The 27,873-nt window shown below is 37.7% G+C and overlaps 1 protein-coding gene across 1 annotated transcript in view; it reads right to left on the bottom strand.

The window, feature by feature from the left end:
• Positions 1 to 3,886: 3,886 nt before the first annotated feature.
• HCN1 (hyperpolarization activated cyclic nucleotide gated potassium channel 1) overlaps positions 3,887 to 27,873 on the bottom strand; it is a 446,276-nt gene continuing 422,289 nt past the window's right edge. The window contains exons 7-8 of the mRNA XM_068990693.1: positions 8,243 to 8,407; positions 3,887 to 4,755 (exon numbers count right to left, since the gene is read on the bottom strand). Coding sequence (XP_068846794.1) covers positions 3,887 to 4,755; positions 8,243 to 8,407 — 1,034 coding nt within the window. The remainder of the gene's footprint in view (positions 4,756 to 8,242; positions 8,408 to 27,873) is intronic.

Below are 27,873 nucleotides of genomic sequence, written 5' to 3'. Positions count from 1 at the left end.
TGTACAATATAAGTAATTTTTCAAATAGAGCATGTAGCTACAAACAAAATAATCACACCTGGGTTTCATGGCACATATTCTAGAAGGTGGGGAAGGAAATGGCAACCCATTCCATTATTCTTGCCTGGAGACTCCTGTGGATGGAGGAGCCTGGTCGGCTGCTGTCCATGGGGTGGCACAGAGTCGGGCACGACTGAAGCGACTTGGTATGCATGGCATTCTAGAAGGATGGAGGCAGAAGGGGCAGAAACCTTGTTTAAAGAGCTTAATGTTGTAAATGATGAAATGATGATAGTGAGATCCACAGCAGCAAAGTAGCATAGTGAAATTAACACATATAAACACAAGGTGAAAAAGGAGGTGTGGAGTCTTTAAAAATAGACTTGAAAGATAGTACAGATCGTTTGCATTTTGAAGTGTAGATAATTCAAGGTTTGAAATAATACATCTAAAATTCAAAACACATCACATTGTTTAAATCACCCAAGTCCATTAGTTTATTCTAGCAGTTTGAGTACTTTGCAGTGTCTTGCCGATGTTAGGTTCTTTTTTTGTAAATGGAAAAACAGCCACCTACAGAAAGTGAGGCAGCATTCACTTAAGGAGTGGTGACAGAGACGGGGAGACAGGCCATTTATTTGATGACTATAATCTATTTCCACTCCTGCTATTTTCGCTTAACACTTTTGAGAATCCTTCACTCATTGTAATATACTCTTGACTCAAGCTTTTAGGTCTGATTCAAAATTCATTTGCATATGGAGATTCTGTCACTATCCAGTCTTTAGAAGACTGATGGCTATCATAAAATAGGTTTGTATACGTAAATTATAGGGCAATTATTTCTCATCCCCATATCCAATAAAGCACCGAAATATTTGTGTTTTGAAACTGGATAAAACCACATGCTAAGAAAGTACAGCGTGAAGAAGAAAAAAAACTCATCATGTACAGTATAGAAGAGGGAAAAAACACAGGGAAAGCTGGAAAATCCATGTTCTATTTAAGTTCTTTTCTTTCTATAGTTAGAGAATATCTATAATTAATTTTATGACGATTATCAAGTAAAAGCCCTCTTGGACATCTGATGATATAAAGACAGAAAGACAGAGGCAAATCTATACTCTTAAATAAAATGTTTGACTAGTGTATATTGATAAAATAAAATATTCATGATTTTAGTTTATTTTTTGTTGAATTTATTAACAATCTTTATATATATTTATATATGTATGGCTTTGAGCAAAGACAAAAGAAATTCTCTAATTCATCCCTGATCATACAGTTGTTGTGAGAATCAGCTATTCTACTATTTTCGCAGCAGCAGAAAGATCAGTCTTTTCAGAAATACATTTCTTTCTGTACAGTTTAAAACTCCATACTTATGGGCTTAACTATGTACAGAGAAAAGTGGTCACTTTTCAACTAGCAATGAACTTTTATGTTACAGGAATGTGAGTCAATTTTCTTCTTAACCTAAATATATATATTCATACATATATGTATATAATTTACCCTGTATCACTTTATTAGTTTAACATATAAACCTTAGGGTTCTTTGTTTTTGTCCATTCTGTTACAAAGTGAATAAAAACTTTATGGTTGCACTGAAAGACCATGCAATTCAATTTTGCTTATGTTTCTCAATAGTGCTCAAAATAAAAAAACAAACATTTATATATATAAAAATATTTCACTACCAAACCCATTAGTTCTATCAAATGTAAACCTTTAATAATTCAAAGGACCAATAATGATCTTAATAAATTGAAGTTAATTATCAGTATTTTAATAAAATAAAGGAGTTTTGTACTGATATGTAAATGGTCTTGCAGCTTCCCCATAGGTCCTAGGTAGACTGAACAATCCCTTTCTTACACCACTCCTGACACTCCATCATAGGTCACCAGCATGTTCATGATTACACATTATCTAGCATTATTGATTCCTTTCACACAAGCTAGAATTTGTTAGAAATTAAACATAACAACTCATTTTGGTATTATAAGTATTATATCCATAAAAGGCATAACAGGCGGCATAGATCCGTTTTAGAGTTTTGCTTTTGTTTTCCATCCTCAAGTCTGTCTGGAGGCCCTGCCCCATTTAGTGCATGATCTTTGTTAAATTCTTCTTAAATGCATTGCCAGTGTCAGAGATACGGAAGACCTCCACTTTAGGTCATTCTCTTAACTCGGGTTATTTACAGAAGTCTGTTATTGGGAATCTTCCAACTGTGCTCCAGTCATCCACCATATTCGAGGGGTGTGTTAGGCACAAATGATTTCTAAGGGACTTCTTTGAGAAGAAGCAGATGTTCACAGATCATGAACAGAGTTAAGAAAATATACACACAACACAAAAACAAAACGATGCTCTCAGACATTGACTTTGACCTCCTGCTTAATGTCACCAGGTCTGTACTTTTTTCAGCACATTTAAAATAACAAACCTGCTTTCTAAGGGCTATGTTAGTCACCACATTCCTGAAGATTTACTAACCATTTAGTTAACAATACACAAAGAGCAAGTGTATGTTCCCAACAGATGATGCTATAGTGTATTTATTTTTTAAATTAACACCACAGTAAACTACCAACTACAGTGAAAGACACAGAACACACTGGCAACTCCAAATCAAGCTGTAGTTTATAAATTGTCATTTAAATGATAAAGATAATAATAATATTAAATGAAAGTGAAAACCTCACTTCTAGACTTAAGTCAGAGATCCAAGTCAGCCTTACAGGAGTTTTAAGATAGGCAATTAATGAATGGTTATACTTTTCTAGAAATGAGAAATACTGTAAGCTTTCCCCTACAATGACTGCTTTGAACCTACTTTTTTTCCCCCTAAGCATGCAGGGCCTATTTTCAGATGCTTGATTATGGCAAGAAAGAAGAAAAGTAATGATTTTTGGTATAATACAAGCAATTTGTAGAACCAAGCATACAATTTTGCATAAAACATTGCAGGTTAAAATAATATTGTAGGTTTCAAGCCATTGCATTACAGTTGAATAATTGTCACAATTAGGTTTTGTAAAATTTAAAACTCTAAGTTTTGAAGTGAAGCAGTAAAACTAAATTCTTAAACAATGACTTTCACCTTCATACAGCACAGAAGAACTATTTTTATTTGGGTTGAAACAGTTATTTACAGCTAACATTGATTGAGTCTTGGTAAAAGTCTGATAACACTTGAAGAGAAATATCCCTTCAGCTTTCTGAAAGATCAATGAACTTGTTTGAGGTTAGAGATAGTCATATCTCTATGACTACAGAGATCATAGCCAATGCTAGTCTCCTACCATGGCCAAGCATATGGTGTGTTCTTTAACCTAATTCAAAATTCAAAGCACCAAAATACAATTTAGATTTAGAAAATGGGATCTGCTATTTAATCCTCTGTAATTAATGATTAACAATTTAGATGCAGAGACACAGCTAATGAGAGAAGTTTTGATTGGTGCTATTCAGTTCACTTGAGTTGCCTTTTTAAAATCAGAGGTTTGTTTCCATGGAATCCAAGAACTCTTCATAAAATAGAGAAATACATATATCAAAGGAATTAAGTAAAAGTAGGTTAAAAATAAATAATCTTACAACAACATTTGAAATCCTTTAATGATTTAAAGAAAGGAAGACATATAACACTGAATGCTAAACAAGTCTTTTGAACTTCTCTTGAGATTTTCAGATATAGATTTAATAGCATATTTATATATATATATATATATTTTACATTTTGCATGTAGGCCAGAGCTGTCTAAAATATCTCTTCATAGTAGGCTAGAGGGATCTATCAGGAGATAGGATAAAATCAGATCTGAGAAGCGCCTCAGTTCGTTAGAGTATTTCTTTCTGCTTTGACAATCAGCAGGGATCATAAATTTGAAGCAAATCGTGGCTTTTCTGCCTCTGGGTCTGTAGTTAAGACTGAGGGCGCCTCCCTCGGATGAGCGGCTGCTGGTGGAGGGGGGGCCGGGGGGACTCCTCGGTGTGGGGGGATGGCTCCCGACGACATCTGTCGGAACAGGGTGACTCGCTGGGGGACGGTGCCCCTGCCCCCAGCCTGCAGGCCCGAGCCGTGGACTGTGGTCACGGGTTGAGGGATGGAGGCCAGGGACTCGCCCACAGTGGGATGCGGTCTGGAGATCAGGGTGGAGACCTCATGGGGCAGCGAGGGCTGCGAGGCCGAGAGGGGCCTGACTTCTCGGGTCAGGCTGGTGTTGTGAAGCGCCTGCGTGCTCTTGTGAACTTCATTTTTCGGTGTGGAGCTGCCGGGGGTCTGTGGAGGTTGGGGTGGCTGCTGGGCCTGCGGTGGCTGCTGAACCTGCTGCTGCTGAATGAGGGACAACTGGGAAGCCGTGGGGGACGCATAGTGGAAAGTTCGAGTGGCTAGCGGGCTCTGTACAGGAGGGCTGCAGACAGCGGTGGTGTAGGAGCAGGGTGAGAGGATGGCTGACGGCTGGGGGGTCTGGGTGCTGGGGCTGGGGGAGTGCAGGTTGCTATGAGACAGACTGGTGGCTGTGTACACTGGCGGCGACTGTGTCCTCAGGCGAGAGGTCGGGGTAGTAGTTGAAGAGGTGGAATTCAGGGCTGTCGTTTGAGGGTAATTGAGGGGAGGGATTGCCTGCACCATTTCCCTGTCGTGTTTCACAATCTGCTTCAGGATCTCGTTCTCCTGATTGTTGAAAACACCCGTGTTCAGATCCTTCTGGAACTTTTGCAGGAGAATTGAATTTTTCTTCCCTGTCAGCGAAAGGAAGATAGGCACTTAGAAAGTCTACAAATGACTGATGACAACTCCAAGCACCAGTGGCTTCTGCAAACAGGAGGATGGCAGTGTTGCATTGAAGAAGCTTAAAAGTTGAGCACTTACCTTTAGACACCAAATAGAAACGCGCCTCCTGCCTCTCATGCTTCCTGTACCTTTCTGGTAAGTCTTACCTTCCACAGGAGTCAAGTTGAAAAGTCTGTAATATGGCAAACGCCATCTTACTGAAGAAATGGAGCAATGAAGAAATAGCCTGAGGGCTACCCTGAGAGAAAACAGGGCACTTGGAACAGGATGGGTCTGACAGCAAGATTTCAGTTTCAAGTTCCTTTTTCAAGAAAGGTCAACGGAAAACATACTATGTGACAAGCACTCTGCCTAAGGCTTTTGTTGTTCTCCAGTTGCCAAGTCCTGTCTGACTCTTTGTGACCCCGTGGAGTGCAGGACGCCAGGCTTTCCCTGTCCCTTTTATTTATTTTATATAATCCTCAACTCTTTGAGGTAGGTGTGCTTATAATTCTACTTCACCTAAAAGGAGACTGGAACATAGAGAGGGTAAGACCAATGCCCAACCAAACATGGTTAGTAAGTGACAGAGCTGGGCAGGAAAGCAGTAATCTGATCAGATTGTCTACACACTACGAAGCAGCAGCATCTCTGTCATGTGAGTGTTTGCTGGAAATGAAGTCTCCTGGGCCTCACCCACTTGTTGCACCAGGCGCTGCCTTTTACTCTGATGTCTGGGGGACTGTTACATGCATGTCTGAGAAAGAAAGGCCTTTGCTTTTGACCAGTGCCCTATGCCAGTGATTCTCTGCTCTCCTGTGTATTTATCTCATTGCTGGAGTGATAAGAGTTACTGATTTCCAGCTGCACCCTAACAACTGAATGAGAATAACCAGACAAGGGTCCAGATTTTGGTACTTTATAATCAGATTTTGTCAGGGGATTCTTCTGTGCAGCCAGATTGAGAACTTTTTCATAATCTTTCCTTTTCTGAGAGGTTGTTGTGAGGATCAAGGGGCACTAATGTATGGCAAGTGCTTAGCTCCCTCTAGAACCTCAATAAGCACTATCTCTTCTTGCTATTGTCTTTGGTTTGCATTAACAAGACATTCTCTGAAAAAATAACAATTAACATCAATTGTAGGCTGATGAAAAGGGGGAAAATTAGTGATTTTTAAATGACATCAATAAAATAATGCCTTCATAAATATGATAGCTGAAAAGCAAATCAATTTGCCAATCACTAAATAAAGTATCACATCTAAACCAACAAGGAATATATTTGAATAGAAATGTGGTATTATAATTTACTTGGCTGCTAGGAAAGGCAATCATTTAAAATGACTGCCAATCTGAAGTTACTTCTCTTTTTACAGAATTGTCCTAATTTCTCAAAGAACAAAGACTTCTATATTAGTAGAAAATATAAATTCTTACTTAACATATTATCTTTAACTACAGTATATGCATTTATAAGCAATGACCCCAAAAGTGAGAAGGATAGTTTTTGTGGTCATGTGAATAGTCAACATTTCATAATCTGAGTATCTGGGCCCTTGTGGAAAAATACTATAACTTTTAATGCACTGTTGGAATTTTGTGAAGATTAAAAATGCAAATACTGGTGCTCACTTGCAGTTTTATGTAATTAAAACAATTTCATGCAAATTTTTCTTATAAAAATTATTGCAGTGAATTATATGAGAGAGATGCTCTATCAGAGTAACATAAAGTCTCTGTTGAAATACCTTGACTTTAATGCTTTTCAAAATATGGCTAGTTGGCTTAGGAAGAAATTCATATGTTCAGAAATTAGTCTCTGGTTCTACTGTGAACACTCATGTACACAAAGAGGGAAATTATTTTCAAATTAAGTAAAGATGCTTTCAGGAATACTCACGTCTTTCAAGGGCACTGTCTCCTGGACACTCGGTCCTGTTACAGCCTCTAAGTCATCCATATGGCTTTTAATATGTGTGTTGTGTCTGGTGTGCATGTGTGCTCAGCCATGTCTGACTTCTTCCAACCCCATGGACTGCAGCCCTCCTGGCTCCTCTGTCCATGGGACTTCCCTGACAAGAATACTGGAGTGGGTTGCCATTTCCTTCTCCTGGGGATCTTCTTGACTCGGGGACTGAATCCGCATCTCTTGTGTCTCCTGCATTGGTGAGTGGATTCTATTACTCATTACTATTGTGCCATCTGGGAACCCTTGGTATGTCTATAATGGTAATGTCCAAATACTACCTTTACTTCTCCTAACCAAATTTCAGATCCTTATGCAGTCTTCTGTCCTACTAATATAGAGGAAAAGAAAGATGTAAAGTGTAGAAGAAAGGCTAAAATAACCATAACATCAATCAAAAGTCCTTACCTTTAATAAGAATGCAGTTGAAGTACCTCTTTGTTTACTTTTCAGTAATCCCAACCCCATCTCCTTTGAGTTCATTGATTCCTTCATCCCTCCCTAACTCTCTTCAACAATATGCATTGTGTACCAGGTACTGTGAATGTAACAGTGAATTAGACATGATCTTTTCATTCATAAAGCTTAGCATCTCTAGAGCAATTTAAATAATAAAAGCTGTACTGTGATGGAGGAACATCCCAGGGGTATGGGAGAACATATCCAGGGTGCTCAAACTATTAAGGAGGAGTGGAAGGTCATAGGTTTCTACAGGGAAATGATGTTTAAATTGAAATTTGAAGACTAGTTGAGTTAAGCTGGGAAAGGGAGCAGAGAAGGGTCTGGTGGGGGAGGAGAATTTGGGTGTTGAAAATGAATGCATACCACCTTCTGACATCAGAATGTTCCAGCATATCTTGGGAAGTTAACAGCAAGCCAATCTGATCTAATTTTACAATGGCAATTATTCAAATGCTTAAACTAGTGTAACTAGTAAGGCTTTATATATCAATATTTTGAGAGCAGAAAAGATTTTAAAATAAGTTGATATTTGAAAATAAAGCATCTATGTGGGTGTTTCTATTAAGGCTTTTTCTGCATGAGTCTGTATTACAAACATTAAAGTTTCTACTGTGACAAGTAAAATGGACAACTATTTTCAATTTGTAATGTAAGAATAAGGTTGATCCTCAAAATTTAAAAGAAAACTTGTGATAAAATATAGTTTGTAATGTAGACTCATACTATTGTATTTTTAGATCTATTTTAATGCCATCTAGAATTTGTAATCATTGTTTTTACCTTTTGGTATCACTGAGGAAATCAGACCGTGTAGCTAGTAAAAACAGAGATGAATAAACAAACCTAGAATACTTAGAAGAGAAAGTTAGTGCCTCAGATCTTTCTAGAAATGTGGCTACAGCTAATTGCTGTTTCTATGCTGGTTAATAAGTAACCTGTAAACTAGCATTTGGGACTTATGACTGCAAATATATACTCAACCACTAAATTAAAAGTGAATTATAAGTAAAGAAGAAAATAAACAGTACCTATCCTATCTAATCGGTCAATGGCAACCGTCTCAAAGGCTCTTCTCATCATTGGATATTCCTCCAGGACCTCATTGAAATTGTCCACAGAAAGTGAGTAAAGACGACAATATGTATCAGCTCGAACACTGGCAGTGCGCCTTCCCTTGGTCAGCAAGCAAATCTCTATAAAAACAAACAAGAAAGATATGTTAGGTAATTTTCTTTAAAAGGCCATTAAGACCTACCTCAAAAAAATAAAATGTCTCATGGTTTGAGAAACCAGTGATTAGCCACATTTTATATTTTTTCAGAAAATCCCTTTTGATAATTAAAAGTATCCAATTGCTAATACTTAATCTTAAAATATTCTTTTTTTAAAACAATTGAGAAAAGTTGAAACAAATTTATCTCCCCCACCTCTCATTTAAATTCCCCCCAAATAACAAAAAGTTGCAGAAAAAAGAATAATAAATACAAAATGGAATTGAAAACAGAAAGAGATCATGCTCAGATAAAAAGTTTTTATGAATTCTGGAAGGCAGAGAGGAGATGGTATCTTATAGACGGAAACCAAGTGCTTAAAGTGTTAGTTGCTCAGTCGTGTCTGACCCTTTGCAACCTCATGGACTGTAGCCCTCCAGACTCTGTCTATGGAATTCTCCAGGCAAGAATACTTGAGTAGGTTGTCATTCCCTTCTCCAGGGGATCTCCCCAACCCAGGGTTCGAACCTGGGTCTCCTACATTGCAGGCAGATTCTTTACCATCTGAGCCACCAGGGAAGTGAGCACCAAATCATTGGCTTAGAAAGTCTTATGATCAAGCACAATTGGGTCACAGGGTCACATGTATGCATTATAGGAATGCTTTAAGTAGTTCATATATTCCAAATAAGATCAGTATAAAAATTATGTTCTAAATGCATAAAGGAATTTTTCATTTATGTAATTTCTAAGGAAAATCCTTTGTTGAAACTTTGATTCCCAATATATGGTAAGCAAATATTTGCAAATTTGTATTTTCATATTAGGTAAAATAAATGACAAAAGTGATGATTTTCTATTTCATTTTCCAAAATTTATTTATTAAAATCCTGTAGATGTTACTTTAAAAAATTTAAAGTAATAGAAAAATGTTGCTTCAAAATAACATATTAGAAAAAAAAAAGAATGGAAGTATTTCTGAAATACACACTCCCAACAAAAGGAAATATAGCAAAATCATTATTGCAAAGGGCCTAAATTCACACTCCTCTAAACTTATTTAAAGAATTTCAGTTCATATTGATAAACATCATAAGTAAATTATGTGGTAGGCATTATGTCCTTGATGTTAGAATTGGAAGCATTAATCAAACAATATCTTCTTTTGTGTTAATTATATGCTGGTAATAAAAATAAAAAGATTCATTTTAGTTAAGAATTCATTTAAACTCAATCTGGTAAGAATAATAATATGCAGTCACTGTGGGAGTACTAAAGATGTGCATCTGAACCAATCTGGCAATTGAAAAGATTTTAGGAAATGCCACGTAAGCCACCAGTTACACTGTTATTGTTCATACTGGTAGATGTTTCAAATTTAATAAATAATATTGTGGTGTGGCCAAGGTGGCAAAAGAGGAAGTCACTGAGGTCACCTCCTCCTTTAGGCACACCAAAATTACAACTGCTTACAGAGCAATTATTGATGTGAACGACCGGAAGACTAGCAGGAAAGATCTTCTACAACTACAGATATAAAGAAGGAATTTGAGCAAGATGGGTAGAAGAGGCAGACATGCTGTACAGTTAAGACCCATAACGCTGGGTAGGTGGCCCACGAACACGATAATCAAAATGGCAGAGATTCCTTTTAAGGAGAGGGGAGCCTGAACCTGATGATAGGCTCCCCAGCCTGTGAGTCCTGAAAGAGATTCCCGGAAAGTCTAGCTTTAAGGCCAGTGGAACTTGCATTCTGGAGAGTGGGGGTGTTGTGGGAAATAGACTCTATAAGAGTGTCTGCAAAACCTCATACCCTCCAACATTCAAAAAGCAATAATTTGAAGGATCTGGGGTCAAACCTACTAGCTGATCTTTTAGAGACTCCTGGATTGGCAGGAGGCAACTGGGACATACCCTGAGTACACAGATACTGGTGGCATCCATTTTTGAGAGCTCATTATACCCTAAAGTCACTGGTGCTGGTAAGCACCATTTTGGAATCCTCCTTCTATCTTATTAACACTAGAACCCAGCCCCATCCACTAAACTGGTCAGCACTAGCCCTGGGACTCTCTGGTCCAAGCAGCCAGCCATGCTGGCATCTCTCAAACCTAGACAAAGCAGCAGCCAGCAACCTCTACAGTAGCCTGAGTCAAAGTTACATTAGATGATACAGAGGCCTGAGTCAGCAAACTGGAAAAAACAGTAGTAAAAAATCACCCAGTTTGAACAGAAAAAAAAGTTTGTATTTTTTTTTAAGTATACTTTAAAAGACCTTTGGGACATCATTAAGCTTATTAACATTTGTATTATTATTAGAATCCTAGAAGGAGAAGAGAGGAAAAGGCGGCAGAGAACACATTTGAAGAAATAATAGCTGAAAAATTCCCTAACTTGGGAAAGGAAATAGACAGTCCAGGTCCAGGAAGCACAGAGAGTCCCAGGGATGATCAACCGAAGGGGGCCACCCTGAGACACATTATAATTAAAAAGGCAAAAATTAAAGATAAACAGAGAAGATTAAAAGCAGCAAACTAAAAGCAACTAGTTACATACAATGGAACGCCCATAAGATCATCAGCTGAGCTTTTCAGTTCAGTTCAGTCGCTCAGTCGTGTCCGACTCTCTGTGACCCCATGAATTGCAGCACACCAGGCTTCCCTGTCCATCACCAACTCCCAGAGTTCACTCAGACTCATGTCCATCGAGTTAGTGACGCCATCCAGCCATCTCATCCTCTGTCGTGCCCTTCTCTTCTTGCCCCCAATCCCTCCCAGCATCAGGGTCTTTTCCAATGAGTCAACTCTTCGCATGAGGTGGCCAAAGTACTGGAGTTTCAGCTTTAGCATCATTCTTTCCAAAGAAATCCCAGGACTGATCTCCTCCAGAATGGACTGGTTGGATCTCCTTCAGAATGGACTGGTTGGATCTCCTTGCAGTCCAAGGGACTCTCAAGAGTCTTCTTCAACACCACAGTTCAAAAGCATCAATTCTTCGGCACTCAGCCTTCTTCACAGTTCAACTCTCACATCCATACATGACCACAGGAAAAACCATAGCCTTGACTAGATGGACCTTAGTTGGCAAAGTAATATCTCTGCTTTTGAATATACTATCTAGGCTGGTCATAACTTTTCTTCCAAGGAGTAAGCATCTTTTAATTTCATGGCTGCAATCACCATCTGTAGATTTTGGAGCCCCAAAAAATAAAGTCTGACACTGTTTCCACTGTTTCCCCATCTATTTCCCATGAAGTGATGGGACTGGATGCCATGAACTTCGTTTTCTGAATGTTGAGCTTTAAGCCAACTTTTTCGCTCTCCACTTTCACTTTCATCAAGAGGCTTTTTAGATCCTCTTCACTTCTGCCATAAGGGTGATGTCATCTGCATATCTGAGGTTATTGATATGTCTCCCAGCAATCTTGATTCCAGCTTGTGCTTCTTCCAGTCCAGCGTTTCTAATGATGTACTCTGCATATAAGTTAAATAAGCAGGGTGACAATATATAGCCTTGATGTACTCCTTTTCCTATTTGGAACCAGTCTATTGTTCCATGTCCAGTTCTAAGTGTTGCTTCCTGACCTGCATACAAATTTCTCAAGAGTCAGGTTAGGTGGTCTGGTATTCCCATCTCTTTCAGAATTTTCCACAGTTTATTGTGATCCATACAGTCAAAGGCTTTGGCATAGTCAATAAAGCAGAAATAGATGTTTTTTCTGGAACTCTCTTGCTTTTTCCATGATCCAGCGGATGTTGGCAATTTGATCTCTGGTTCCTCTGCCTTTTCTAAAACCAGCTTGAACATCAGGAAGTTCATGGTTCACATATTGCTGAAGCCTGGCTTGGAGAATTTTGAGCATTACTAGCATGTGAACAAGAGCTGAGCTTTTAGCAAAACCTTTGCAGGCCAGAAGGGAGTGGCACAATATATTTAAAGTGATGAAGGAAGAAACCTACAACCAAGAATACTCTACCCAGCAAAGCTATCATTCAAATTAGAAAGAGACATAGATATTTCTATAAACAAGAAAAAGCTGAAAGAGTTCAGCACCACAAACCAGTTTACCAAGAAATGTTAAAGGGACTTCTCTAAGCAAAAAAGAAAAGGACAGAACGTTAAATATGAATGCTATGAAAGAAAAAAATCTCATTTGTAAAGGCAAATATACAATAAAGATAGTAGATCAACCAAATATAAATCTAGTAGAAATGTTAAAAGAATTGTGCATTTAGAAATAACATAGTGTTGTAGGTTAATTGTACTTCAATTATTAAAAAAATATGTAGACAGGGAAGAAATGCATCAACATGCTAATGGTAGTTATTTCTGCAGGATGGGGTTTCTAGGTGATCGTTCCTTTTTACGCCATGCTTTTATGTACTTCTATTTGTCTGCAATGAACATTCCTTACTTGTAAAATTAGAAAGAAATACATGTGATTAAAATTGAAAAAAATAATATTGTGAAGTGTTCACATTTGTGTGCATGTTTGTGTGTGTGTACCTTTGGTGTGTGTAGGAAGACAAATCTCTATTGGTCAATGTTTAAGTGTAAAGTATATTACTATACCATGGAATCTAGGCTTTTCTAATCTAAAAAATGTAATAAAAGTATTTTAAATCTTATCTTAAAATTAAATTCCTGTGTCACTATAGTGCTAGTATTATATACAACTTATAATTGCTAAATTATGTCAAACAAACTGATTAGAAATATTTTTATTGCTAAGTGTTGCTTTCCAATCTGTATTTTCATATAGAATGATTATAAGCCTCATGGAAAATGACTCAATGACACATAACAAAGACCCTAAACTGTATCCATACTCTAACCAGAAATTTCACTTGAAAATCTAGCCTAAGGAAATAGTCTGTAATCAGAACACTGATATGGTGATATATACTATGCATTTATGACTGCATCTGAAAATATGGAATTGCCTTAAATAAATCAAGAATCAGAATCAACGATGTAGCAGTTATTAAAAGTAAAGCTTTTAAAGTCTCTGTTAATAGTTGAATGGTCATGAAAGCTGAAGTGAGAAAATTAGGATATAACATTGTAATTATAGCATGATAAAAATGATCACATATAGTGCGAGTAATAAAATCCACCAATGACAATAAAATCTTCCAATATGCATTGCTCTGGTTGGAAAATATTCTCTTATGTAGATACACTGTTTATATTTTTTCTTTTTTCGACTTTCCTTTATCTAAATTGGCTCTTTTTATTTTTTTATTGAAGGACAATTGCTTTACAGAATGTTGTTGTTTTCTGTCAAATCTCAACATGAATCAACAATAGGTATACATATATCCCTTCCCTTTTGAAACACCCTCCCATCTCCCTCCCCATCCCACCCCTCTAGGCTGAAATAACTTTTATTTTTTAAATGTTACTTATAAATTAATATCTAAGTGCACAGAATAGAAAAAGAAAACAAGATAGGAAGGAATAAAAACAAACCTAATAATGGTGAATTACTAGTGTGGGAGATTTCCTCACTTTTACCTTTCATTATGTTTAATGTATTTTTATTTTGGCACTTACATTTTTAATTTACAAATGCTTTTTGTTTGTGGCTTTTTCATTATATCTTCCTCTTTTGTTGGGGATGTAATATCATCTGTCTTCCAGTAGTTGTTAAGAGTTCTAGTTTTGAATGATGGACATATGCTACAATATGGATGAACCTCAGAATATTTCACAAACATAATGAAAAAAGCAAGCCATGACAGTCCACATAGTACATGCTACCACTGATATAAATAGCAAATCTATTCGGATATATAACAGATTAATCCTGGAGAAGGAAAGATCAACTCACTCCAGTATTCTTGTCTGGAGAATTCCATGGACAGAGGAGCCTGGAGGGCTACAGTACATGGGGGCGCAAGAGTCGGACACGACTTAGCGACTAAATCAACAGATTAATGGTTGCTTGGGGAAGTGGGTAGAAAAGGAGATTAACAGTAAGTGGGAAGGAAGAACCTTATGGGGATGATAAAAACTTGACCTGTTTGGTTTGCATAGTGTTGGCTTCATAATTTGGGAAATTTCTAAAAAGACTGAATTGTTTACTTTAAGTGACTGAATTATATATGTAAAACATGATGCAATAATAATGTAAAAGAAAAAAAATCCAAGAAGTTTTAATATATATTTTATCTTTATTAAAAAATAAATAAAATATATTTTATCTTTATTATATTTTATATTTAATTTCTGTTGTTTTCTGAATTCTTTCTTCTTTCTCTAGAATCATCATTTCTGTCTCTGTGTTTAGATTTTCCCCTTGTAATATATTGAATGTTTTTTTCAAGGAACCTATGCATGTCCATTTCTACTTGAGGATGAAAACTCCAGTGATGTGGCAGAATATATGAATTTGGAGTTTTTCTTTAAGGGTGGAGTTTATTCTCATATTTCCCTAAATGCTAGAACGAGGAAGGCTGTACTCCAAGGTTACCAGTCTCTTACTTGCTCTAGTTCTCTGCTTTGTTCAATTGCTTTAGAGAACAACCACTGGCTTTTTTCTCCCCTCAGGAAAAGAAACACTTGGTTACAGGCTGTTCTGCAATGTGGAGGGAGGGACAGAGTCTAGTGTAATGTACACAGGCCTTCCATAAATCACTGTTGTCTCCTTCACTTTTCAGGTGGTCCTCTGACATCATACTGTTTCTTAGTAGCAGCTTTTCTAGCGTTCTGCCAGGAGCTTTGCTCTCTCTTTGGTCACAGCTCTGAGCTTATATATTTCAAGCTCCCTCCACTTTTCCTTCAAGTTTCATTAGTAACCACCAGCATAATTAGAAAAAAAAATGTCCTGAACATCAGAAATTTATTTCTTCACAGTTCTGGAGGCTGGAATTCCCAAATCAGGGTGACTGGATGGCTGAGTTCTGGTGAGAGCACTCTTCCTGGCTTGCAGATGGCCATGTTCATATTGTGTCCTCACATGGCAGAGACGGGGAGAGCGCCCCTCTTTTCCTTGATGAATATGCTCATCAATCCTATCAGGAAGACACCACGCCTATCACCCCAACAAATACTCAGTGTGCTCAGCCATGGCTGTCTCTTTGCGACCCCATGAACTGCAGCCCGCCAGGCTCCTCTGTCCATGGGATTTCCCATGCAAGAATACTCGAGCGGGTTGCCATTTCCTTTTCCAGGGAATTTTCCTGACCCAGAGATCAAAACTCGTGTCTCTGGAGTCTCCTGCTTTAGCAGGCAGATTCTTTTCCACTGCACCACCTGAGATGCCCCCTATCACCTCATCTCACTCTCATTATGTAAGTTTCCACTTCCAAATTCCATCTCATTGCAGGGTAGGGGTTCAACTTATTGAATTTGGATTTGGTTGGAAGCATGGACACTGAGTTCATAACACCATTTCTCTTGTCTTAAAATACAATTTATATCCTTATTGTTCTTTAAAAACAAAACAAAACAAAACCTCAAACCAGAAACCCAGCTTTTTTGAGGTATAATTGATATGCAAAAGAACTGCACATATTTAATGCATACGGTGTGATGAGCTTGGACATCTACATGTACCTCTGAAAACTTCAGCATATCCTCTCACTTCCAAGTTTTCTTAACTGCATGTTACAGAATACCTGAATTATACCGGTTTACCAATAAAATAATTATATTACAAAGCAAAAATCTGGGAGTAGGCGAGGCTAGTGCTAAGTTAGCATCTCAGCGATGCCAACGTACTATGTTGATATGACTTTATTTTTTTGGTTGACTTCTCATGATCACAAGCTGAAAGCAGCACTCTACATCTTCACATAAACCGTGTCCATACAGGGAAAGACTTCCTCCCCACATTTGTTTCTCTTAATTGTGAAGATAAAACTTCACAATATTCTTTTACTACTTTTAATTTGGTTTCTAGAAAGGGAAGATATAAAGACATGGTAACATCTTAAGTAAGAAATGGATTTTTATTTACTTTTCTGTATGCTGAAAAATTATTTGAACACTTTTTACAATGAGTATGTGTTTCTATATTTTGTATTTAAAAAATACATATAAAGATTAGAAAAAATATAGCTACTCATACTCATTTTGGAGATACAGTAAAAATAGTTTTACTTCAGCATAGATATAAATGTATTCATGATTTCTCTAAATTATTCTCTAATGATTGTTGGCCTCTATCATCTGGAGTTTTCATATGATCAAAGTATAATATATGTAGCTAAATGAAGCAAAGGGACATGCATTACATGGTAAAGGTCCCCATTACTTACTGATGAATCAGTTAAATACTGCCTTTGATAAGAAAAGAAATCTTAATGGAGGATGCTTTTTAAATAAAAATGAATACATGTGTTATGAGACCTTACCCTTTTTATGATGCTGTTCAGTATTTTTTCCGTGATAGCTCAGTTGGTAAAGAATCTGCCTGCAATGCAGGAGATCCCAGTTTGATTCCTGGATAGGGAAGACCACTTGGAGAAGGATAGGTTTCCCATTCCAGTATTCTTAAGCTTCCCTTGTGGCTCAGCTGGTAAAGAATCCACCTGCAATGTGGAATACCTGGGTTCGATCCCTGTGTTAGGAAGATCCCCAGGAGAAGGGAAAGGGTACTCACTCCAGTATTCAGGCCTGGAGAACTTCATGGACTACAGTTCATGGGGTCACAAAGAGTTGGACATGACTAAGTGACTTTCACTTTTCAGTCTCTTTTAACCTTAAAAGCTCCTATATTGCTATCTCGGTAAAACTTCAGAGATGTCCAGCAAATCTGACTTCTTTAGTTCAGTCAGTTCAGTTCAGTCACTCAGTTGTGTCCGACTCTTTGCAACCCCATGAACCACAGCACACCAGGCCTCCCTGTCCATCACCAACTCCTGGTGTTTATTCAAACTCATGTCCATTGAGTTTGTGATGCCATCCAATCATCTCATCCTCTGTCAACCGCTTCTCCTTCCACCTTCAATCTTTCCCAGTATCAGAGTCTTTTCAAATGAGTCAGTTCTCCTCATCAGGTGGCCAAAGTATTGGAGTTTCAGCTTCAGCATCAGTCCTCCCAATGAATATTCAGGACTGATTTCCTTTAGGATGGACTGGTTGGATCTTCTTGCAGTCCAAGGGACTCCCAAGAGTCTTTTCCAACACCACAGTTCAAAAGCATCAATTCTTTGGTGTTCAGCTTTCTTTGTAGTCCAACTCTCACATCCATACATGACTACTGGAAAAACCATAGCCTTGACTAGACAGACCTTTGTTGGCAAAATAATATCTCTGCGTTTTAATATGCTGTCTATGTTGGTCATAACTTTTCTTCCAAGGAGTAAGCGTCTTCTAATTTCATGGCTACTGTCACTATCTGCAGTGATTTTGGAGACCCCCAAAATAAAGTTTGTCACTGTTTCCTTTGTTTCCCCATCTATTTCCCATGAAGTGATGGGATCAGATGCCATGATCTTCGTTTTCTGAATGTTGAGTTTTAAGGCAACTTTTTTACTCTCCTCTTTCACTTTCATCAAGAGGCTCTTAAGTTCTTCACTTTCTGCTATAAGGGTGGTATCATCTGCATATGTGAGGTTATTGATATTTCTCCCCCCAATCTTGATTCCAGCTTGTGCTTCTTCCAGCCCAGTGTTTCTCATGATGTACTCTGCATAAAAGTTAAATAGGCAGGGTGACAATATACAGCCTTGAGGTACTCCTTTTCCTATTTGGAACCAGTCTGTTGTTGCATGTCCAGTTCTAATTGTTGTTTCCTGACCTGCATATAGGTTTCTCAAGAGGCATGTCAGGTGGTCTGGTATTCCGATCTCTTGAAGAATTTTCCACAGTTTGTTGTGATCCACACAGTTAAAAGCTTTGGCATAGTCAATAAAGCAGAAATAGATGTTTTTCTGGAATGCTTTTGCTTTTTTGATGATCTAACAGATGTTGGCAATTTGATGTCTAGTTCCTCTTACTTCTTAATTAAATTTTATTGAAAATAAATGCAATTATGTAATTCTTTTTTTGCTGAAGTAATATATTTTATTTTATTTATTTTTATTTATTTTATTTATTTTCCTTTTTTTTAAATTTTATTTTTACTTTACAATACTGTATTGGTTTTGCCATACATTGACATGAATCCGCCATGGGTGTATATGAGCCCCCAATCCTGAATCCCCCTCCCACCTCCCACCCCTGTAATTCTTTATCTTTTGTAAATTTTGAATCAAAACTGATTTTTCAGTTTGGTCTATTTCTTGCCAACTAATGAAGTAGAGTGCTTTCTTGGTGATTATATGCAGCAGTGATGGTCACCTGCTGATTCAGCTATATGCCTGCATGCTCAGTCATATTGATGTCCAACTCTTTGTGAACCCATGGACTGTAGCTTGCCAGGCTTCTCTGTCCATGAGATTTTCCAGGCAAGAATACAGGAGTGGGTTGTCATTTTCTCTGACAGGGGATCTTCCTGACCCATGGTTTGAGCTTGAATCTCCTGCACTGCAAGTGCATTCTTTACTATGGAGCCACCAGGGAAGCCCCAGCTCAGCTATATACACGCATTCAAATCTTAGCTTATTTTAGAGTTTGTTTGTTTTTTTCTGTATGTAGTATAAAGAGCACTGGCCTGGAGATTAGGAGTCCTGTGTTACTCTCTCAAACTGACTGATCTTGGGTGTGAATATTTGCACAAATACTTCCCTGGACCTTCATCTATTCATCTGTAAAATGTAAAATTCAGTTTCATCTCTATAGTTAAATCAACATTTAATCCATAATTTCAGACTTCAGTCATATTTTCTATCTAAAGTTCCATTGGTTTTTATATCTTTAGTTCCCCCATGGCATCTGTTAGGTGCTTAATGTTTGCTGAATTGAATCACTGAACCAACATGCAACATGTTCTACAAAATGGATTTCAATCACCCATGGAAAAACTAAGGGCTAAAGATAGATTTATACTAGCAAAGTCCTTCCAGAAGTTAGCTAATGAACTGTGTTCATTCCCAGCACAAAACTCCTTTGCCATTCTCTCTCAGCATCTCAATAATTTCTTAGTGAGAAACAGAACAAATTAGAGTATATTCATAAGGTATATTCTAGAAATAGTCACTGGTTAGTGTGAGAGAAAAAAAAAAACCAAACAATTTAAATAGTTCTCTTTTTGTTTGATTTTTCCAAACACTTTGTTTCATGAACTGAAATAAACAATACCACACATTTAGCAATGAGAAAAATTAAACTTGATTCTTAAAGTCTTAGATTTCATGAACTGAATTTCCAGATTCCATATAAATGGAGTAGGCTTTTTTTTTTTTTTTGTAAATTAATTTTCTCTTGATTTTAAGTTATTTTGGGTATCCACTTATTAATTGAAGAGAATCCTGTGTAGATCCTTTGCCACTGAGCTACCAGGTAAACAACGTGATATATCTTTGGGGTTTTTGTGCCATGTGCGTATAATGGAGAGAGTATCCAGAAGGTTTGATAATGTTTTCTTCAATGTAGATATGTTCGTACTCACCAAGTAGAAAATTAACTTGCTTTTGTGCTCAGATTGCTGCACAAGGAAAATAAAATACAACAAAATGAAATAAAATTGAACTCCAAAAGAATAAGCGGAGTGTGGCTTACAGATGTAACTTTTTTTAAAACAGATTCTTCTATCATATTTTCTAGATCCTGTTGCTTGATTCAATCTTTCTGCTTATTTTTCTTTTTTGTTTAGTCTAGAGTACTCAACTAGGATTTTCCTAGAGGTGTAATCACTGCTTTTAAAATTTCAGTGCAAATTTACTTGGAAATACATCCTTTCATCATGATACCAATTTCTAAATGATAATTAAGTGCACAAGTAATGGAAACTTGGAATATTAGTTTTAATTCTGCATGATTCTTCTGTTTTTCTTTACAAAATAAGTTATTTTCTTTATAGGTTATTTCACTTATCTAAGAGAAAAACTGGGGTTTCCCTATTCGTCTGCAATGCAGGAGACCTGGGTTTGATCCCTGGGTTGGGAAGATCCCCTGGAGGAAGGTAACCCATTCCAGTATTCCTGCCTGGAGAATCCCCATGGACAGAGAAGCCTGGCGGGCTACAGTCCATGGGGTCGCAAAGAGTTAGACACAACAGCAACTAAGCACAGCAAGAGGGAAACTGAGAGTAATGCATCCCGTTACAGGAGTATTATAAATCTCTGTTTCCAACTTCAGTATCGGAAGAAGTGTGTCCAGGGAGATTAAATTTGGCCTCCCACACTAAACACACACACACACACACACACACACACACACCTGCTAAGTTACTTCAGTCCTGTCCAACTCTTTGCGACCCTATGAACTGTAGCCCATCAGACTTCTCTGTCCACGGAGTTCTCTAGGCAAGAAGACGAGTGGGCCGCCATGCCCTCCTCCAGGGGATCTTCCTGACCCAGCGATTGAACTGATGTCTCTTAAGTCTCCTATATTGCCAGGTGAGTTCTTTACCACTAGTGCCACCTTGGAAGCCCATATATGTGTGCATGTGTGTGTGTGTGTTATTCACTCAGTCACGTCTGACTCTTTGCAACCCCATGGACTATAGCCCGCCAAGCTCCTCTGTCTATGGGATTCTCCAGACAAGAATACTGGAGTGGGTTGCCATTCCCTTCTCCAGGGGATTGTCTCAACCCGGAGACTGAAACTGGGTCTCCTGAACTGTAAGCAGATTCTTTACCATCTGAGCCATATACCACATACATACATATGTATACTTTTAATGAGCTTTCTTGGTGGCTTAGATGGTAAAGAATCCACCTGCAATGCAGGAGACCTGAAGTCAATACCTGGGTTGGGAAGATCCCCTGGAAGAGGGCAAGGCAACCCACTCCAGTATTCTTGCCTGGAGAATCCTCATGGACAGAGGAGTCTGGTGGGTATAGTCCATGGGGTCACAAAGAGTCGGACATGACTAAGTGACTAAGCACAGCACAGCACACCTACTTTCAATAATCTTTAAGGTATATATCAACCACCCAGTGCTATTTTTCAGACATTAGTTAACTCTGATTATAAACATTTCAGTCCACCTGACATTACTATCACCTATATAAACAGTTGTTTTATAAGGTAAGTCAAATGGCCTCAAATATTTTTCAATTCAGCACGATTTCTCTGATCTCTAAAACAGAACTTGACATCACCATAAATAGAGTTAATCAGGAACTCATGACAGAAATTTCTAAGTCAATGAAAATTTTTAACCTGAGTTTCTAGAATTTATGGGAAAATTTGTACTCGGTTGGAGATCAGCCCTGGGATTTCTTTGGAAGGAATGACGCTGAAGCTGAAACTCCAGTACTTGGGCCACCTCATGCGAAGAGTTGACTCATTGGAAAAGACTCTGATGCTGGGAGGGATTGGGGGCAGGAGGAGAAGGGGACGATGGAGGATGAGATGGCTGGATGGCATCACGGACTCGATGGATGTGAGTCTGAGTGAACTCCGGGAGTCGGTGATGGACAGGGAGGCCTGGCGTGCTGCGATTTATGGGGTCGCAAAGAGTCGGATACGACTGAGCGACTGAACTGAACTGAACTGATTATATTAACCTTATATTAACCTAAGCAGAGTTGCTTCCTTCTTTTGCACCCAATATGAGGAAATAAGAGTAATTCTGTTGTGTCTTAAAATACTAAGTTCCTAGAAATTACTTGGGTTTCTAATCCAGTGTCTCATAATAATGCATGAGAGGAAATATCACTTCTTTGTTTTCTATTTGTATTTATAATCTTTCCATATTCATACTAGTGAATTAGTAAATTGGCATAGGATATGGTAACATCTGGCTTAAATCAATTTGTATATTAAGCATGGTGATAGAAGCACTTTAAGTGTCAAATGGATCTGAATATAAGGAGCTAAAGAAATTTAGAGTGGATAAAACATGGGGGGTTCAATTCCTGGGGTGGGAAGATCCTCTATAGAAAATGCAATATTTTTGCCTGGGAAATTCTGGAACAGAGGAGCCTGGAGGGCTACAGTCTATGAGGTCACAAAGAACCAGACAAGACTGAGCATGCATGCATAAAACATAAAATAGATGTAAATTTTGTGGTATTTAATGTATTTTGAAAATTTTCACTTTTTATAATTTTCTGAAAGAGATTAGATATAATGTATTTTGATATACAGATTGTATTATATGTAGATAGATTTTGCAGCATGATAAATATCCTAAGAAACCAAATACCCAATTTTGCTTTTTTTCTAAAGATCTGATTATTTCAATTCCAGAGACACAGTTATAGTTGCACAGTTATTAGTGTCCTCTACTGCTGCTTATTCTGTTATTTAGTCATTTAAAGTTATTGCTTTGTAATATGAGCTCTCCCCATATGTTTGGTTAATTTATTTCTTTTAAAAACTAGGATTAGGGTGATCAGCCAGGGCTGTGAGTACTGACTCTAGTAGTGACACCTCAGACAAGTTATGCATTGGCAAAATTGTTATGAGGTTTACCTAAAACAATGTTTATAAGGTACCTGGTACAAGCTTAGTACAGTATGGACCCTCTCACAACCTGAGTTCCCTTCCTTTTTCCTTTATGTTGCTTTTCCTATCTCTGAATTTTTCCCTGTGATTTTGTCTCTAAGTGCTAGAATGAGGAAAAAGTGATGTTTCATATATTCAATAACCCTCTAAATTGGTGAAAGATAATGACAATCTCCCATACTCACCAAACTGTTTATGAAGCAATTTGTTCATAATCTAACCATCCCATTTCTTTAGACTTGTCTCAAATAAGATGGCTTCATACTGATGGATATCTTTTTCTTAATTACCCAGGGAGAATTCACCTTTGTGCCTCCACACAGTTTTGATCCTGTTGCAACATAGCCTCTACAGCACCTGATTGCCCTTATTTGTTTATGTGATATTTCTCGATGCTTAACTATGAGGTATTGAAAGAAAAGTACACCAATCTAATTTGCAATGTCAAGCCCTTACCATACAATGTCACACAATAGTCTAAGTGATGCAATATAACCTGGTTCACAAAATGAGGGATAAAAGAGTCAATTGATAAGGAGCAGAAAGACTTAGACCAGGTTGCAAGCATTCTTCATAAAACAAAGTACTCACATTTGAACACATCAGCCCAAAGAGCTAGACCTTTTTAAGGAGCATTGATGTTATTCACCAGATGCTACATTGCTCTCCTCTTTTATCTGGTTCCTAATGATCTCAAATACTTTAGAACATTATTGTTTTATTCTGTTGGATACGTGGAAGTTTCTATTAAGGTTTATAGTTTTCACTCCTTAACCCCTCTCCCCTTCCCCTTCCTCAGGATCAATTCAGTTCAGTTGCTCACTCATGTCCGACTCTTTGCGACCCCATGAACCACAAAACGCCAGGCCTCCCTGATCATCACCAACTCCCAGAGTATACTCAAACTCCTATCTAAGGAGTCAGTGATGCCATCCAACCATGTCATCCTCTGTCGCCCCCTTCTTCTCCCACCATCAATCTTTCCCAGCATCAGGGTCTTTTCAAAAGAGTAAGTTCTTCGCATCAGGTGGTCAAAGTATTGGAGTTTCGGCTTCAGCATCAGTCCTTCCAATGAATATTCAGGACTCATTTCCTTTAGGATGGACTGGTTGGATTTCCTTGCTATTCAAGGGACTCTCAAGCCCTCCAGCACCACAGTTCAAAAGCATCATTCGTTGGGGCTCAGATTTCTTTACAGTCCAAGCCTCACATCCATATTTAACTATTGGAAAAACCTAGCCTTGACTAGATGGACCTTTGTTGGCAAAGTAATGTCTCTGCTTTTGAATATGCTCTAGGTTGGTCATAACTTTTCTCCCAAGGAGTAAGTGTCATTTAATTTCATGGCTGCAATCACCATCTGCAGTGATATTGGAGCCCCCCAAAATAAAGTCTATCACTGTTTTCACTGTTTCCTCATCTATTTGACATGAAATGATGGGACCAGATGCTATGATCTTAGTTTTCTGAATGATGAGTTTTAAGCCAACTTTTTCACTCTCCACTTTCACTTTCATCAAGAGGCTCTTTAGTTCTTCACTTTCTGTCGTAAGGGTGGTGTCATCTGCATATCTGAGGTTATTGATATTTCTCCCAGCAATCTTGATTCCAGGTTGTGCTTCATCCAGCCCAGCATTTCTCATGATGTACTCTGCATATAAGTTAAATAAGCAGGGTGACAATATATAGCCTTGATGCACTCCTTTCACAATTTGGAACCAGTCTGTTGTTCCATGACTAGTTCTAACTGTTGCTTCCTGACCTACATACAGATTTCTCAAGAGGGGGGTCAGGTGGTCTGGTATTCCCATCTCTTTATGAATTTTCCCGTTTGTTGTGATCCATGCAGTGAAAAGCTTTGGCATAGTCAATAAAGCAGAAATAGATGTTTTTCTGGAACTCTCTTGCTTTTTTGATGATCTTACAGATGTTGGCAATTTGACCTCTGGTTCCTCTGCGTTTTCTAAAACCAGCTTGAACTTCTGGAAGTTCATGGTTCACATACTATTGAAGCCTGGCTAGGAGAATTTTGAGCATTACTTTACTAGCCTGTGAGATGAGTGCAATTGTGTGGTAGTCTGAGCATTCTTTGGCATTGCCTTGCTTTGGGATTGGAATGAAAACTGACCTTTTCCAGTCCTGTGGCCATTTCCAGTTTTCCAAATCTACTGGCATACTGAGTGCAGTACTTTAATAGCATCATCTTTTAGGATTTGAAATAGCTCAGCTGGAATTCTATCACCTCCACTAGCTTTGTTTGTAGTGATGCTTCCTAAGGTCCATTTGACTTCACATTCTAGGATGTCTGACTCTAGGTGAGTGATCACACCATCATGATTATCTGGGTCGTGAAGATCTTTTCTGTACAGTTCTTCTGTGTATTCTTGCCACCTCTTCTTAATATCTTCTGCTTCTGTTAGGTCCATACCATTTCTGTTCTTTATTGAGCCCATCTGTGCATGAAATATACCCTTGGTATCTCTAATTTTCTTGAAGAGATCTCTAGTCTTTCCCATTCTATTGTTTTCCTCTATTTCTTTGCACTGAGGAAGGCTTTCTTCTCTCTCCTTGCTATTCTTTGGAACTCTGCATTCAAATGGGTGTATGTTTCCTTTTCTCTTTTACTTTTCACTTCTCTTCTTTCACAGCTATTAGTAAGGCCTCCTCAGGCAACCATTTTGCTATTTTGCATTTCTTTTTCTTGGGGATGGTCTTGATCCCTGTCTCCTATATAATGTCATGAACCTCATCCATAATTCATCAGACATTCTGTCTGTCAGATCTAATCCATTGAATCTATTTGTCACTTCCACTGTATAATCATAAGGAATTTGATTTAGGTCATACCTGAATGGTCTAGTGGTTTTCCCTACTTTTTTCAATTTAAGTCTGAAAATGGCAATAAGGAGTTCATGATCTGAGCCACAGTCAGCTCCTGGTTTTCTTTTTGCTGACTCTATAGAGCTTCTCCATATTTGGCACAAAGAATATAATCAATCTGATTTTGGTATTGCCCATCTGGTGATGTCCATGTGTAGAGTTTTTTCTTGTGTTGTTTGAAGAGGGTGTTTGCTATGACCAGTGCATTCTCTTGGCAATACTCTATTAGCCTTTGCCCTGCTTCATTCTGTATTCCAAGGCCAAATTTGCCTGTTACTCCAGGCGTTTCTTGGCTTACTACTTTTGCATTCCAGTCCCCTATAATGAAAAGGACATCTTTTTGGGGTGTTAGTTCTAGAAGGTCTTGTAGGTCTTCATAGAACCATTCAACTTCAGCTTCTTCAGCATTACTAGCCGGGGCATAGACTTGGATTACCTAACGATATCTGTCTTTTCATTGTGACTTCTTCAATCGCCTAATGTCTGCATAATTTCATGATACTATTTATAAACTGATAAATACTATACATTTATACCGCTTGTCACTGGCAAGTTAAGATACTTTATGAAGTATTGCAATGATTTTCAGAATATCTACTGGGTAGATAAGAAACCATCACTAGTATTCCCATGGTAGCTCACCTGATATACAGAAGATTAAAAAGGATGTGTTTTGTGATTGGGACAAAAATCACATAAAAATATCAAAGCTAAGAAGAGTAAGGCCACCGTTTTCCTGCTTCTATCCTTCTTTAAAAATCTACCAGACCACTCCAAATCTTTCCTTTTGATTTTAAACCTACTAGCACTCAACTCTTTAAAAGTTAATCAAACACTTTGAATTATAAATGCCTTTAAAAAGCAGCCAGCTTTTAAAAAATTCATCAAATGATTTCCGCTCTTAGATACCTCAATTGTATTTTTTGAAGTAATATCTTGACAGCTCTGTTTTCCTATGTGGTTTAACACAAAATGGAAAAAAAAAAAGTACAGGAGAAATAATAGTCTAAATAGAAAATATATTCACTAGATAATTATGAGGTGAGTTTACTAAAGCAAAAAATTGCTTATCCCCCAAATTTTCCCCTGGTTCTTTGTCTTCCTCTCCTTTTCACACACACACATATACATGTGAATGATAAAAAAGAGATTTAAATACATATTTTCCTGGCTTATTGAATGTAAAAATCAAAGATCACTGATTTAGAATGAATTCTTTAGTGGCAATTTTTACAACTGATTCAGACTGGATTCTTTAGTGCAACATTTCCCACATTTTAAAATGCATAAAAATCACTTTATGCATGCTAGTGTCTTGCTAAAAAGCATATTAGGATATAATATGTCTAGAGGGGCCAGAGAGCACATTTCTAAAATGTCTTAGGTAATGGCAATGATAGACCTTTTTGGGAAATTAATTCTTCTAGCAGTCAGATCTGCATATAAAATAGGGTTTTTTTGTTTTAAGATAAGTTGGGGAAAGGTGGCAAAAGGGAAAGGAATTTCAGGGATAGAATAAATTCAGGTCAACAAATGGTTTTCTTGTACCAGCACATTGGTGGAAACTGTGGGAACTATAAAAGAAATGAGAGACACTGATCCTGACTCAAAGCTTTTATAATTAATTAGAAATTAAAATACAGTATGTAACAAGAGCTTGAGAATAATCCCAAAGTTAAGTTATCTGCTGGTTTATAAAAATCTAAAAAGTTCAGTTTGTACAGTTTTGGTGGCATTGAAGGTCTTAGGTAGGCTCCAAAAGAAGTACAGGAATTACAGTGCTTAGGCCATGAGGATGGAGAGGACGGGGAAAAGGCAGTGGGAGGGGAAATAAAGGCCACTGGAATGAAATAATCATGAGAACAGGTTCAGAGAAGAATTTATAAGGAGATTTTCCTGGAATTGAAAAAAATAGCAGTTTCAGAGGATTATAGGATTTTGATTGTCATAGAGAATATTCCTCTTTAGATAACAAGTTTGGTCTTGACCGACAGTCGGACTGCAATGCTTTTAAGGAAGAAATTTGTTTATATAATATTGTCTTGGAAAAGGAGATTATA

This window comes from Capricornis sumatraensis, chromosome 18 (genome assembly GCF_032405125.1).
Source record: "Capricornis sumatraensis isolate serow.1 chromosome 18, serow.2, whole genome shotgun sequence".
NCBI lineage: Eukaryota > Metazoa > Chordata > Mammalia > Artiodactyla > Bovidae > Capricornis > Capricornis sumatraensis.
This window is presented reverse-complemented; position numbering and strand designations above follow the sequence as displayed.